The sequence below is a fragment of the Lissotriton vulgaris genome, chromosome 3_2, assembly GCF_964263255.1.
Source record: "Lissotriton vulgaris chromosome 3_2, aLisVul1.2, whole genome shotgun sequence".
Classification (NCBI taxonomy): domain Eukaryota; kingdom Metazoa; phylum Chordata; class Amphibia; order Caudata; family Salamandridae; genus Lissotriton; species Lissotriton vulgaris.
This window is the reverse complement of record NC_141690.1, coordinates 85984241-86000532: the sequence shown is the minus strand read 5'-3', so window position 1 is coordinate 86000532 and position 16292 is coordinate 85984241. Positions and strand designations below refer to the sequence as shown.

General features: G+C 48.1%; 2 protein-coding genes across 3 annotated transcripts in view; both read left to right on the top strand.

Moving 5' to 3' along the window:
• LOC147725355 (cytosolic beta-glucosidase-like) overlaps positions 1–16292 on the top strand; it is a 564555-nt gene that overhangs the window by 107705 nt on the left and 440558 nt on the right. The window lies entirely within an intron of this gene.
• On the top strand, positions 3561–5521 carry LOC147725356 (uncharacterized). The gene is made up of 2 exons (XM_086964032.1): positions 3561–4105; positions 4381–5521. Exons 1-2 carry the CDS (start codon positions 3685–3687, stop codon positions 5391–5393), a joined length of 1434 nt encoding a protein of 477 aa, XP_086820158.1. The 5' UTR covers positions 3561–3684; the 3' UTR covers positions 5394–5521.

Here is a 16292-nt window from a genome sequence, read left to right as displayed (position 1 = left end):
TTAATTTAATTTTGCGGCAGCCAATGCATGTTCAACATCTGATTCATCCCCCCCCCCACCCAAACTCGTGTGTGCAGCTTTCTACTTCCTCTCCAACAGTTTCAGTGGTGATCAGAGTCTGCTGCAGCCTTGTGGCTCCTCTCTCCCAGGTATGAATGGGCAGTCCCAGCTTCTGGTGTCCCTGCCTCCCCATACAGCCTCAGGCCTCTTCAAACCGCACGCCCTGCTGCTTTGTTGCTCCAGCGCCCTCCCAGCACTTTATGGACCCACCGAGGCTCCGTCTTCCTCTCACCTTTATACAGCCATTGTGGTATATTAACCCCTTCCAGCCTCAGCTCTTCTCGGACCGAGCCACTCTATTGCCTCTGGGCTTTTCTGAGCCCCTCTAGTGATCTACCCTGTCACCTGAACCCCGCTGCTACCCCAGTAGTCCTGTAGTTCTGTGCTCCATTGCCCCCCATCCCCCGCTGCCTCAGGGCCCCTTTTTGCACCCCAGAATCCCCTCGCACAGCTGCCATGAGCCCCCTGCAGGTACATCAAGTACGTTATACTACACTTCTTTTGGCCTCAAGGAAATGCCCCATGTGCACCATCACGCACATTCACTGGGCCTCAGGGCATTCTGCATCCCCGCCAAAGGGCGGCGTTTCTGTTAAACAGCCTCCTGTCATATAGTAATCCGCTTTATGGGTGCAATATAAATCGATTTATAGAGCTCCAACAAATCTGAATCAAGGCGCTGTAGATAAATATCAACACTTAGTTTTTTATTGGTTTTATTTACAGGCGAGGCCGCTCCCTTCTAAAATGTTGGCTTCTTGTTACATTTTGAGAGCCAAGCACCCGCACCCGAAATATAAGAGACACACTAAACACAATAATGATTTACGTGAGATTACACGTAAAAGTCACCTGGGAGTGGGATTACTTGTGAAAAGTGCTAGCTGCAGTGAGTTAGAGGCCAATTCCTTTATCGAGGCACTGCAAACTCCTCACATTCTCTATCATTTTGCTCAATCACCTCACCGTGGCTGATCATGTACCCCCTTCAATTCATAACTTCTTGTCTTACGCAATTAGCTCCTCGCAGTGTCTTTCAAGGTGCCCCAAGCTAGCACACTGCCTGTCCATGTGCACACACCTCTAAATGTATATGTCTGAGACTAAGTAACATGGACCTCGTGTTGTTGGTCCATAAGCATCAATCTTTCTGCTTCATCAGGTCAAGTGTTCTAAGCGCCTCTAGCTGTTGTTCATGCTTCCGAAAAACGTCAATTTGTTCGTGTGCAGAAGCTCCCCCCCACTGTATGTCTGTCGTGTACCCTACACTCCTCACATTGTCTACCAAGTGCTCCATACTCCTCACTGTGAATGTTCATGTGCCCAAAGCTTCTCACGCTCTGTTCATGAGCACCACATTTCACGCCTCGTGCGCATCAACCTTTTCACTTCATCAGTTCATGTGAAGTAAGCTTATCATCCATGCAGCCCAGAACCATTAAACTGTCCTCAAAGAAGCTTCTCACTGTCTCACCATCTGATCCAAGCCCCCTATATCTGTCTATCTTCTCATATGTCTGCCCTTGTATATATCAAGTAACTTATGCAAGCTGACCCTGTGGCAAAGCTCCCCACGATGTCTGGCAATGTCTCCCGGTGAGTCAACAGCAGTTACATTAAGACCAGCTTCATAGGAATATACTCCATCCTATATCATTCAGGAGAAGCTTCTGTAAGTTCTGACTACTCACCTCTTCACAGGACTGAGCCAAATTAGCCTACCCAGGAAAAAATATATTTGAAAGTCATCCTGACACATTGTGTTTCTGGAAAAACATATACAGCTGGAGACCCAGACAAACAGGAATGTTTAAAGAAAGAGGGGTAACCCTGTGTCCCTCAGAACCTGGGTAGTTAATGGTTAAATACAAGAATGGTTCTGTTGGGTAAGACACATTACTTTGATATTGCTATTAAAAGCAATTCGTATGTACAAACTCTCTGATACACAAATGCAATGAGGAATAAATACTCAAGCAATCTAAAGATAAATTTCATATAGCCAAGTAGTGAGTTTCATGTAATTTTGTATCAGAATTCATTCATGTTATATTTGAATTGCTTCATTCAATGTTAACATTTGATTCATACTTTGACTGTCAATAACAAGTGAAATTTGGTGACAATGGGTGAAAGGTGCTCAGTACATGAAACAATGTACAGTGAAATCCAATAATACATGTGTACAATTATATACAGAAGTTAGATTGGCCAGAAGCTATTTTACATCCAAGGAATCCTATAGATTTTTTTGTGGATCCTGGAGTTTCTGGACCTCTATTGGGCGTCGACCTTTCGACCCTAAGGCGCCCCAGTTGGAAGTCGCGGCGGGTCTTTTTCAAGACAGAAGATTAGGGGTACTCACTCGCTCGGCAGTAAGGAGGGACTCGGTACCTCTGCCTACCGACTCGCTGGCTGAATTTGAACCACCATGGACTTGACCAGCCATTTGGAGGCATCAAATAAGGCTAAGACGCCAACTCCTGATTTACATACTGTCTACCCCCAATCGCCCTCCCTCTATCTATCGCCCTCACTCTATCTATCACCCTCCCTCTATCTATCGCCCTCCCTCTATCTATATATCGCCCTCACTCTATCTATCTATCGCATCACTCAGGGGCACCACAGCATCACTCAGGGGCACCACAGCATCACTATGCGCTACCACAGCATCACTGAATGCCACAGTATCACTCGTCGCAACCACAAAATCACTCAGCGCCACCACAGCATCAATCTGTGCAACCATTCAACAAATGGTTCAAATATGTTCTCTCAATGTTACAAGCTTTATTACAAATGTTACAAAAAGATGTTAATATTTCACTTCTGTTCTTGGATTTTCGTCACAATAAAATACACTGAACATAATCTTCACAAAAGTTATTTACAAAAGTTTAAGCTATTGCCAGTATAAATTACAATAACTTTTATTTAAGTATTAATCATTTTAAAAAAATTAAAAGCCATTTTTATTTGTAATATCAATACATCTAAGTAACGTATATACAACACATAGGGCCCGATGTAGGTAAACGCGATTTTCCGATTTCAAAATACCGAGGCGGGCCGAATCGGTATTCTGAAATCGGAAAACGAGATGTAGGAAAAAAATACCGATTGAAAACCGATTCGGTCGGCATCGGTAATGAGATTCGGTACGTTCCGATTCAGCTCTGTCCGAATCGGAAATTACCGAATCGGCCAACAACGAATCGGAAAACACCGAATCGGCTACCACCGAATCGGATATTTCCGATTCGGCGAATACCGATTCGGTAAAAGCCGAATCGGTAAAAACCGATTCGGCAATCATAGACCCATGGCGAAAAAGCCCATAGGAATGCATTGCATGAACCGATTCGGCTTTTACCGATTCGGATAATACCGATTCGGATTTTACCGAATCGGATTTTACCGAATCGGTAAAAGCCGAATCGGCAATAGGCGATTCAGCCAATGAGGTGGCTCCCCCTCCCCCACCCAAACAGGGAGTGGCAACCCTGGCAGGTGCAGCCAATTAAGAAGTTTCTAGAAGTTTCTGGAAAGCCTGCCTGAGCCCAACACACAGTTAGCAGCAGTGGGAGAAGGAGGTTGCAGACTGAGCAGGAGCAGGAGAATATGGCAGATCAGGCAGGAAGCCAGAAGTCCTCCCAAAAGAGGAAGCCCAAATTCACCACCACAGAACTTCAGGTGCTGGTTGAGGAGGTGGTGAGGGTGCACCGCCAGCTCTTTGGCAAGCTGTCCCTCAACGTGCCAGACAGCACCAAGAGGAGATTGTGGGCCGACATCGCCCAGAAGGTCAATGCTGCTGGAGTCACCCCCAGGTCCATTGAGGAACTTAAGAAAAGGTTTTATGACCTCCGCAGCCTCACGAAGAGGAAGCTGGCCGACCTCCAAAGGCAGGCTGGACACACCGGAGGAGGCAAGAACCCGGCGCCACCCCTCACCGAGCTGGAGGAAATTGTCTCCAGCACCATCGAGAGGGCGAGCATCGTAGGGATCGGGACCCTGGACAGCACTGCGATGGCCACAGCTACAGGTAAGAAGCATGCGCATCATGACACACCCTACCAGACACCTCCCCATTAGACACAATGCATAGGCAAACACCAGCACTGTACTGTCACCAACATACAAGAGACAAGCATCATGGTACATGTAGTCAGCAGAAGTTAGCCAAATATGTCAGTGCAGAATCACAAGACAGGAAACAGTGTGACACGGTGTAAGGAGATGCAAGGACATGTGGAATGCCATAATTGTACTGACTGTAATACATCGGCACTCAGTTTACAAATGCTTCTTTGTACCTAGGGGCACCATCAGGCAGCACCACTGTGGCAGCAGAGGGAGCTTCGACTTCAAATACTGCAGTGGCAGGGCCGAGCACCAGCCAGCCTGGCCAGGAGGAGGAGGATGAGGATGAGGAAGGAGACACCCCAGGGCTTGGAATGGAGGGAGTCCTGGTGATTGATTTCCAGGCAGTGCACTCCCCAGTACTGCCCAGCTCACCCCCCTTGCAATTTTCACCATACAACTCCCCTACAAGGCAGACCATTCCGCCGACAACAGCTCCTGCCACAACCGTGGCCTTGCCACCCGTCCAACCTGTCGTGGGAGCAGGGGCTCCGGGACCGGCCAGCACCACACCACCACCAGTGGCACCCCAGCCCACTCAGCAGGCCGGAGGCAGCAGTGCCAGACGCCGTGCCACCACCACCACCACTGCTGCACCAGCACGGGAGGGCAGTGTGTTCCTGGGCCTGGAGGGCCAGATGGTAAAAATCCAGCGCCAACAGGCCAAATCCACCATGGCCTGCCAACGCCAGCTCCTGCAGCACAACCTGCAGATGGGGGAGTTGGTGAAGGGGTTCCAGGCTGTTGTGGACAGCAACAAGGAGGTGGCAGCAGGGTTGGGCAGGCTGACCACTGCCATCACCCACTCCTCTGCCAGGCAGGAGGAGCATGAGGTTGCGCGCAGGAGGGATGCCCGGGTGCTCAACCGGGCCATGGCCCGCCTTGCAGCGGCGACCGCACAGCTGTGCCATCGCAGCTCAAATCAGGAATCGGCACTCAGTCAGCATACAGCTGAGCTGACTAGGGGGATGGCCAGGATCACCACGGCCATGGAGGCCATGTTAATATCAAACGCCGCCTCCAATCCTGCCCTGGACCTGGGTGATGCTGGAGACAGCAGCAGCCGCAGCAGCCCGGCCAGCGCTGCTTCAGAGCCAAGGAGGAGCACCAGGCGATCCGCTGATGCTGCTGGCCATTCGGAGGGGGCCGAGGGACACCCCAGTGGGTCTGGAAAGCGGGCCAAAAAATAGGCTGGCAAGGGGGGATGAGCACACCAGAACCCTGGACTTTATTTTCGTTAACAATCTCCATTATTTGATGCACATCAGTGCTGTAACTGTGGTGCATCATTATTAAAACTTTTTTTTTCCAAGCAACATTTAGCTGTCTTTGCATCTGTACTCAGTCAGAAATAGTTCTCAGTGATCTCCTCACGTCTGTATCTGCCATCACATGGCGTACACACCCCAGCTGGCTGTGTCAGTGGCACAGCTTCGTCGTCGTCATAGTCCTCGTAGTCAGACAACTCCACCTCAGTGCCCTTCTTGACCGCAAGGTTGTGTAACATTGCACATACAGCTATGATCTTGCAGCAGGTGATGGGGGTATACTGCCTTGCACCTCCACTCTTGTGCAGGCATCTGAATCTACTTTTCCAGATGCCAAAGGTCCGTTCAACAACATTCCTGGTGCGTATGTGGGCCCGGTTATACCTCCTTTGGCTGGGTGTGGAGGGGTTGAGGTAGGGGGTGAGTATGAATGAGCGGAGGGCATATGCACTGTCGCCTGGAAGAGAAAGGGGTCACATTAGACACATGCATACATGTATTACACCTACCTACTATGTGTTATGGGGGTCTGATGATGTGGCTCACCTAGGAGGTATCCTTCTCCAAAATCGCCAGCCATCAGCCGTGCATATATGCCGCTCTGTTGGAATATATATGAGTCATGGGTACTTCCTGGAAATTTTGCTACCAGGTCTGTGATGGTGCACTTGGCATTGCAGATCACCTGCACGTTGATGGTGTGTGTAGATTTCCGATTGCGGTATATGTATTCGGTGTCCGCTGGTGGGCAAATCGGAATATGCGTGCCATCTATGCAACCGATGACTTGGGGAAAGTGTGCCATCTGGTAGAAGTCCGCTTTGGTTTGTAGCAGTTCTGCGTGGGTTGCAGGGAATGAGATGTATTGGTCCATCCTGTCTATCATGGCGTCAAGGAATATGTGGAAGAACCTTGACAGGCTGCTCTGGCTCACCCCTCCTGCTGCTGCTACTCCACTTTGATAGCTGCCAGACGCTACCAGGTGTAGGCTGCATAGCACCTGGACGTGCGCAGGGATGGCATGTGCCCTTGGGGTGTGGTGGTCCAAGTATGGCTTAAGGTCCCTGATGAGCTCAAGTATGGTGTCAGAGTCCAGCCTGTATCTCTGTAGGATCTCAGCCTCAGTGAGCATGAACAGGGTTATCCTCTGTCTGTACACCTGTTCATTTCTTAGCCATTCCCTCTGTCCTTCCTGCTGTAGCCGTAGCCGCCTCGCAATGACATAGAAAGCTGCCATCCTGCAAGTTGCAATGCATTTTGGGACTGTTTATATGGGTTGGAGTTGGTTACCACCTGATTGCAATCCATGGTAAATACCGAGTGAATTCTACCGATTTTGAGCCGATTTCGGTGTTTCTGTGCCTCCCTACATCTCCCCAACTGTCGGAATCGGGGAATTTCCCGATCGGAGATTCATACGAATCGGCATGTTTTCCGATTCGGATCATGTCCGAATCGGTATTTTTTCCGATTCGGTACATGGACCGAATCGGTGATTTTCCGATTCGGTGTCACTAACGAATCGGTACATGGACCGATTCGGTCTTTGTAACCGAATCGGTGTTTTTCCGATTCGTTACATATCCGATTTTCGGTATGTACGTATCGGATTCTTTCACATTCGGTACACATTCGGAATCGGTTTTCTATCCGATTCGTTCTGTTTTTGGGTCCCTACATCTCGATGGCTGTTTACCGATCGGTAAGGGCCAAAAATCGGTATTTTCGGCCGATACCGATCGGTAAAGCCCTACCTACATCGGGCCCATAGTGCATTACAAATGCTTTAGGTGTCACATTTGCGAAAGTTAAAACTATTGGCATTGTAAATGACAAAGCTATTAATTTAGCTATTTTCAAAACCAACACATTAATAAAAAATGTGTCATTTACAATACCAATAGCTCAAACTTTCCTAATGCGAGACCTATTGCATTGCAAATGCTTGTTCCTTGCTGGGATCCTTAACTTTTTATTTCTGACATTGCTTATTATTGCTTATTGAGAACAGAGCATACCCTCATTTGTTGTAATGTTGCTTTTGCATTGAAGTGCCCATTTTCATGTGTATGCCTTCTGCCCATTTGCTTTCAATTGACTCTACAGGTACTAAGTGTTATCCTTTCAGTCCCTGCTCTAAATAGCTAACAACTCAACCTGTCCTGTCAATGTTGTTCTTTCCAAGACATAATGTGTACTTGTTAACTGCCATTACTATTGTATGCAGCGCTCCTGCCATTTCTGCGAGTGTAATACTTCAAAAAGCAATAAACAGATTTAAACAAAAAAACATGGGGGATGAGTTTACGTGAGACTAATATATATATATAATTCAGGCCAAATGCAGGATCAGCGCGCCATCAACTACGATTCCTGCAGGCTTTTAGATTGAGTGTATGCTACATACAGGCGCGCAACACCCATGCATATTTTAACCTGATTGCAGGCTCAAGCAAGGTCAACCCCAATGTGTGTTGTTTGTCATGAGTGTTGCTACGTGCTCATGTGAGTACCATATACTCTATCTGCATAAAAACTGGGAGAGTACACACTGTAGGCACAACCAATACCACCTCCAAAGTGATTGAGTGACAAATGTACAAACATATGTTATATGCAATAGGGTGTGAATAGCATGTTTATATGCATGTGTGTGATGGATGTATCAGGAGCACATGTTGTCAAAAGAATATTGTGAGGACAGTATTTACAGACATGAATGCATACAATAGGTTTGTACAATGCCTTGTTATTGAAAGTCACTTAATAATTATGTATGAAGTGTTTGACTACAAGGAAGAGCCCACTTCCTCATAACTCTGGAGCTTGAATCTGAAATCCGAAGTGGGTAAGTTACAGCATCATTTAGTTATATAGAAATGCACTTATCAGTGACACACATATCTGTTAGCTTATAAATATATATGTACTGGCAGTGTGCTGTGTGTTTTTAAAATGCTATAGTGTGTAATGTTCACACATACTTCTATGGGGTTATAAGGTTTCACAGTAGGGTTTACAATTGATTTTCCAAGAAGGGTACAAGATACTCATTATTTTGTTTTATTTTTATTATGTGTTCTATGGGTTTATTACAATAGATTGGTGGGCCTCCTTTTAAAGCACACTCCTTTAGAGTTAGCAGTAGGTGGGCAGAGAGGTCTAAGCCCTGATGATAGCTGAGTGACCCTTGACCCTGTTGCCAGGCAGGTCTGTCCCACGCCACGTAGCTCCACCGGACTGCGCCCGTGCTCCAGCCCAGCTGCTGTCTAGTTCGAGGCCTGCCTCCACCCGCAGGCTACCACCTACGCCTCATCCCTGGTGGCCAGTGGTAGGCCTTAGATTTGCCTTTTCTGCTCCTATACCTGCTTTTGACCATGTTATTTTGCTTGTTTTTGTGCCTTAGGTTAGCTTTTTCCCCTTCTGAACTTGCTCTTGCCTGCTTATTGTGCTTGTTTTTTGTGCCCCTCTGGTTGTCCAATATTGTATTTATTGTTATTGTATTGCCCTTGTTGTCCCTTTGTGCCCGCTTTGCCTTGTGTTCCCCCGCCGGTCCCGCTTCCCGCCGCTGCGTCCCATGCGGCCCGCCCCCCCACTTCCATTAGTCCGCTTCCCCCTCCCAGCTGATCCTCCCTCCCACCTCCCCTTCTTATGGCGGCCACCACGCGGCAGTGAGAGCGACCTTTGACCCTGTTGCCAAAAAGGTCGCTCCCATGCCACGTAGCTCCACCGGACTGCGCCCCTGCACCAGCCCAGCTGCTGCATAGTTTGAGGCCCACCTCCACCCCAGGCTACAACCTGCGCTCATCCCTGGTGGCCAGTGGTAGGCCTTAGGTTTGCTTTTTCGGCTTCTGTACCTGCTTTTGCCCATGTTACTGTGCTTGTTTTTGTGCCTTAGGTTTGCTTTTTCCTCTTCTGCACTTGCTTTTGCACGCTTATTGTGCTTGTTTTTTTGTGCCCCTCTGGTTGCCCAATATTGTATTTATTGTTATTGTATTCCCCTCGTTGCCCGTTTGTGCCAGCTTTGCCTTGTGTTCTCCCGCCGATGCGTCCCCTGCGGCCTTGTCCCCCGCTCCCATTAGTCCGCTACCCCCTCCCCGCTAATCCTCCCTCCCACCTCCCCTTCTTATGGCAGCCGACTAGCGGCCGCGCCGCTGGTGCGGCAAGCCTGTCTGCGCCCGTCCGTGCCTGGACCGTGCCAGAACCCCTGGACCCCGCAAACAGTACAACCCCCGACTGCGCTATGATGCCAGCACCCTCCATGCACTCAACCCCGGACAAGAACGCGCCTGCTACCGGGCCCTTCACCTGCCGGAACTGCAGCTTCACGAGCATCCGACCCGCCAAACCTCTGCCCAGGAATGAACCCAACTTCCTAAGGTGCATCCTCCTCAACACCCGCTCCACCCGCAAACACGCCGTTGAACTCTGGGACCTTCTTGACTCAACCTCCCCAGACGTCACCTTCCTGGCGGAGACCTGGCTGAATCCCGCCTTAGCTCCTGACATCGCCATAGCCATCCCGGAAGGCTTCAAGATCACACGCAGGGACTGCACTAACGGAGTACGAGGAGGAATCGCCGTCGTCCACAAGGACACCCTCAGAGTCTCGACCAACACCGACGACACCCTCAGCACCGGGGAACACCTGCACTTCCAGATCCACACCGACCCCAACACCACCCTCAGAGGAACCCTTGTCTACAGACCCCCCGGACCCTGAACACAGTTCTGCAACTCCATCGCTGACTTCATCAGTACACACGCCCTCGTCTCCATGGACTACATCCTCCTCGGGGACCTGACCTCACCTCGAGAACAATGACACCAACTCCAACACCCTAATCAACAACCTCGCCAACCTTGGACTCAGACAGCTCGTGACTACACCCACCCACGCCGCCGGCCACACACTTGACCCCATCTTTTCTGCAAGCCCCCACGTTTCCTTCAACCATGCCACCAAACCTCACTGACTGACCATCACTGCTTCCACTTCACCCTCAGGAAGGCCACCTGCACCCAAAGGATGCTCAGTCGCTGCTGGGGCAAAGTCACTGAAGACCAGCTAACAGGCACCCTCACCCAAAGCCTACCCGGCGACACTGCCATCTGCAACCTCAGATAGTGGATCGATGACTGCGCCAACACCTTCACCCAACTCAATCAATCCTCCAACAATCACACCTGCAAGAAATCAAGCTGGTTCACCGAAGACCTCCAGGCCTCCAAGCAAACCTGTTGAAAACTGGAGAAGAGGTGGCTCCTTGAACGAACATCGGACAAGTACATAGCCCACAGAAACGCCACCCGCAGACACCGTCACCTCATCAGATCAGCCAAAAGAGCATCCTTCAAAGACCGACTAGACAACAACGCACACAACAGCAAAGAGCTCTTCAACATCGTGAAAGAACTCTCCAAACCCAGTTTCAACACCAACGACATCCCACCTTCAGAAGAACTGTGCGACTCGCTCGCTACCTTCTTTCATCGCAAGATCGCAGACATCCATGACAGCTTCAACACCACGACTGCCTGACATCCACTGAGACTGCCGCCCCCACGGCCACAATCCGCACCGCCTTCTCTCCTGGACCAACATCAACGACGGCGAACCCATCAAGACCATGAACACCAGCCACTCCAGATCTCCATCAGACCCATGCCCACACCACATCTTCAACAAAGCCAGCACCAACATCGCACCCCACCTCCAGAAAGCCCTTAACATCTCCTTCGAGACAACAACCTTCCCGGAGACTTGGAAGAACGCCAAGGTCAATGCCTTACTCAATAAACCCAAGGCAAAGCCAAAGGACCTCAAGAACTTCCAGCCCATCTCCCTGCTCCCGTTTCCAGCGAAGGTCATCGAAAAGACTGTCATCAAACAACTGACCTGCTACCTCGAGAAGTACAGCATCCTTGACCCGTCCCATTCCGGGTTCCGCAGCAACCAGAGTACCGAGACTGCCCTCATCGCCGCCAATGATGACATCAGGACCCTGCGAGGCAACGGAGAAAACGCGGCCGTCATCTACCTGGACCTGTAGGCCGCCTTCGGCACCGTCTGCCAACGCACACTACGAACACGCCTCCATGATGCCGGGATCCAAGAGAAGGCTCTGGACTGGACCACCTCCTTTCTCTCCGGCAGAACACAGTCCGCCTTCCCCCTTCCACTCCAAAACCACCGAGATCATCTGCAGTGTACCCCAGGGCTCTTTCCTTAGCCCAATGCTGTTCAACATCTACATGGCACCACTTACCCAAGTCGCCCGACTGCACGACCTCAACATCATCTCCTAGGCCAATGACACCCAGCTGATCATTTCCCTCATCAAGGACCCCCACACCGCCAAAACCTTCACGAAGGAATGAAGGCCGTCGCCGAATGGATGAGGAACAGCCAACTGAAGCTCAACTGAAGCTCAACTTGGACAAGACAGAGGTCCTCATCCTTGGACCCACCCCCTCGGCTTGGAACGGCTCCTGGTGGCCGACCACACTGGGAACAGCTCCAACACCCACCATGCACGCAACCTAGGGTTCATTCTCGACTCCACCCTCTCCATGACTAAGCAGGTCAACGCTGTCTCTTCCTCCTGCTTCAACACCCTCCGCATGCTCAGCAAGATCTACAAGTGGATCCCCACTGAAATAAGAAGAACGGTCACCCAGGCCCTCGTCAGCAGCAGGTTTGACTACGGAAACTCCCTCTACGCAGGAGCCTCGGCCAAACTCCTGAAATGGCTTAAACGCATCCAGAATGCCACACAGGCCTGAGAGACCTGCACTTGTTCCCTATCAACAAGAGGATAACCTTCAAGCTCCTCACCCACGCACACAAGGCACTCCACAACACCGGACCAGCATACCTCAACAGCAAACTCAGCTTCTACCCTGCCCACCCGCCAGCTTCGCTCCGCCACCCTCGCCCTCGCCACAGTCCCCCGCATCCGAAGAACGACCTACGGTGGCAGATCTTTCTCCCACCTCGCCGCCAAGGCCTGGAACATCCTCCCCATCCACCTACGGCAGACCCAAGATCTGCTGACCTTCAGAAGACTCCTCATGACCTGGCTCTTCGAGCAGTAGCAGCATTCCCCACCACCCAGCGCCTTGAGACCCTCATGGGTATGTAGTACGCTTTACACAAGCTTGATTGATTGATTGATTGACCCGATTGGGCAAGTTGTTTTCGACTGAAGCATATAGGCAAAGTTATTCTTTTTGGATGTATGAACCATTACATTTCAATACACATCCAGACTTGGTTTTTAATTGTGAATAGAACCGATTTGATAGAGAAGCAATATCTGGGGTTTACCCATTGTCGTTTTTACTTAACTGAAAGTCTGCACTAATACTGCACTAATACAGAAAAATATCTTGTTACGAGTTCCACTTTTGGGTGAGGCCTCTGGAAGGCATTTACCTACCCAATTGAGGGGATGCACCAATGATGGCACATACCACCATTTGACGGGTGATGCGTCTTCTATAATATCTCAAATATTTCTGTACTAGTTCTTGTTAGGCCTTAAAAGAAGGATTGACTGGAAATTGGCCCTTCCATATATTGTGTTGAGACTCATGTTGGTCTGGGAGACTGTGCAAAGGCTCTTCTTTTTGTGTAAAATAAGGTCAAGGGACCCCTTTTCCTAGGGGAATATCACTGTATTATTGAACCTGCCAAGATTTATAATAAAGTACTTATTTCAATCATATTCAGGCAGTGTGATAAAGTTGGGCTTAGATGTCAAATCTCTCAGTTCTGTGGCTAACATCAATGCACTAGACCACATGTAGCCAGTGTGTCTGCCCCTCGCAGTGAATTTGCCACCTTCTTATGAGTCCTGTCATGATTTTTTTAGTAGCACGCTGAACCCGTAGTAAGCCTATCTCTAAGTGTACCCAATATTTTCATGTAATGAGAAAAGGTCAGAAGTAGATTGTGAGACCTTTTCTTTGGGTCCTGGGAGAGTTGGTGTTTACTGGCCGTTATCTTTAAAATACACTGTTGTTTATGATTGATGCTTCAGTGAAGACTATTTCATTTAGGGTTGCCACGTAACCATTTTGTTTAGGTCCAGCCTAGACAGTGCGTGTCTATCTCTTCGAAACATGTTGAATTCTGTGTTGTGGGCTTATGGCGCAGCCCCTGCTTTTATTATTCAGTGTCCTTAAAAACCCTTGTTTCTAAGTGGTTATTGTTCCCTCCCATGGAGCAGGCCCCCATTTCTTGTAGGCTTCCACTTGTTCCATCTTAGTTACTGGCTCAGGGACTTTATTTTTACATCTGAATCACATTTCTCCTGAGTAGATGTGTTTTGACTAGCTACAAGCTTTTTTGTAAACAGGGCTGTAAATTGTGATTTTGACTCTGACTTCAAAGTCAGAGGATTTCCACTCCCCGTGCATGTGCCACAGGGGTTGGTTGTGTTTTTCTAGTCATCCTGACTGTTACAAATAGTTTGCTTTGTTTGCAACATGCCCATTAAAATGCATCTTAAATTGAGCCTCAGTGTTTCTTTTTGAATGCTAATGAATCCCAGCCCTTTCCGTCATGCTGCATCCCCTGACGCCTAGATTCAGCTCCTGAGTAACCTGATACCCCCCTCAAACAGACGCTCTCTCCTCAGCAGGTCACATGCTCCCCATCGCCAACACCTCCAAACTCCTGGGCAGTGCGCTTCTCACTCCCACCCCTCTCACCGGAGGCCAACTGACAATTCAGGGGAGGGTGCGAGAGGGGGAGTGGTGACCAGTGTACAAAACACATGCTTGCAGAGTCCGGGATTCTTTTCTCCCTCCTTTTCTTTCAAATCAAGTTTTACTTAATTGTTCCACACCACTGCAGCACATGCGGGCCTCCAATCGTTAGTGGACACCTGAATCTGTTTATGTTCTAATAAGTTAGCACATACATCTGTTAAAGATTAATGTGATAACCAGTTTGTTGTGTTTTCATGAGATTGTGGGAGCTGCCTAGAACCAATACATTCTATTGCTGCAATTACTCAACGCTTAAGAATGCACCCACTTTAAATCGGATTATAAATCTTCGTGAAACATGCAGTTCCAACATCCTGTGTTTTTTGTGAGCCCAGGTTAGTAATCTGTGGTGTTGGTTATATATGTAGTGTTGTGCGCGTGTATGTCTCGTGTGTGTGTTGGCGCGCGTATGTGTGTGCACGTGTGGAATGCGTGGAATGTATGCTTGGAAGAATGTAGTGGGTAGGGAGACAGTTGCTGAAGGAGAGGGTGGAGGATGCTGTTGTGTTCGTGCCGCTGTATTATCTTTAATTTCTGAAATAAATAAGAAGTGAAGAACCATCAACGAGTCTACGAGCCTCTCTTACAATACATGGCGACGAGGGTGGGATTTCGTAGCGGCATTGAACACAGTTTCATCGAATTTCTCGAATTATTTTTTTTCTTCATTATTTAAGAATTGCCATCCTTAGAATTGGATTTGACTTCTACTTACTACGACTGAGCTTCTGAGTGGAACTTCTGAGCGGTAACATTTTTATTTTCGAAACGTTTACCTTCGGCAACGTTCACCCGTTGTGTGGTGCATTTTTCAATCTATCTTCTGCACGAGTAGATTCCTGCGCGAGTGGATGGTGCATGAGCGCTCCGCGCGAGTGGATTGTTGCAGCTTGATCAAAAACATTCCTTTGGGTTTCCGTAGTGGATTGTTTACGTCGCTGCATCGTCATCACGCATCACAACACAACGTGGCGGCCATCTTGAATTTATTTACAGTATCCTAGCAACAAGCACCTCGTATCTAACATTTATTTCCGAGTGCCGATTTCAACGTTGCTGGTGTCAACTGAGTGCCGATTTCAACGCTGGTGGTGTCAACGCTTCATTTTTTTTGTTGCTGTTTACTATTATTGCTGAACATATTTAGTGATTTTTTTTTTATTTATTGTTCGCAGCTCAGAGTCCATGTAAATTCTTTGAATTTACATTAATTTACTTTTTAGAAAAGTGTTCTTTTTCTGACAAATGACAGAATTTAACTACAAACTTTGGTGAACATTTTGCCCAAAATGGATAATAACTATTAACACAATTTGAACTTTGGTGAACTTTTTGCGCAAGAATTGTATTTATAAGGAAAATATTTTTTTTTCCGGTTGTGATTTGTTGTTTTGACTGTATATATATTTTCTTTTGTTTAATTCAAATGTCTTCAATTCATCCACCGCCGTTTTTTTTGGCAGAGTCCGGTGAACCTCCTATTGCATGGGATTTATGGCTTGACATGTTCGAAGCTTATGTTGAGGTTTTAGCTGAAGAAGAATCTTCTCAAGAAAGACAAGTGTCTTTTCTTAAACATAGACTTGGTGCAGTAGGGTTAAGGGAGTTCAAAAATGTACCTAAAATTGAAAATGCTGGTGACATGGGTGTTTATCAATGTGCTGTTAAACAAATGCAGGAGAGGTTTGGAAGGAAGATCAATGTCGTTATGGAGAGGTTTAAGTTTTATTCGAGGGCTCAAAAAGTAGATGAGTCAATTGATCAGTATGTTTCAGCTTTGAGGGGTTTAGCTGTTACGTGTGAGTTTGAAAGTATGACTTATGACCAGGTTTTACGTGATCAAATTCTTATGAAGACTAAATCAAAAAAAATTCAGGAAAAGTTATGGTCATCAGGGAGTACTTCATTAAAAAATGCTATTGAAGTAGCTAGAGGTGTAGAGATTTCGGACCAATGTATTCGCGAGGTCAGAAATGAGAAAAATGATTCAGAGTCTGGTTCAGTTAACGTGATAAATAAGGGTGACAAATCCAAATTCAAGAA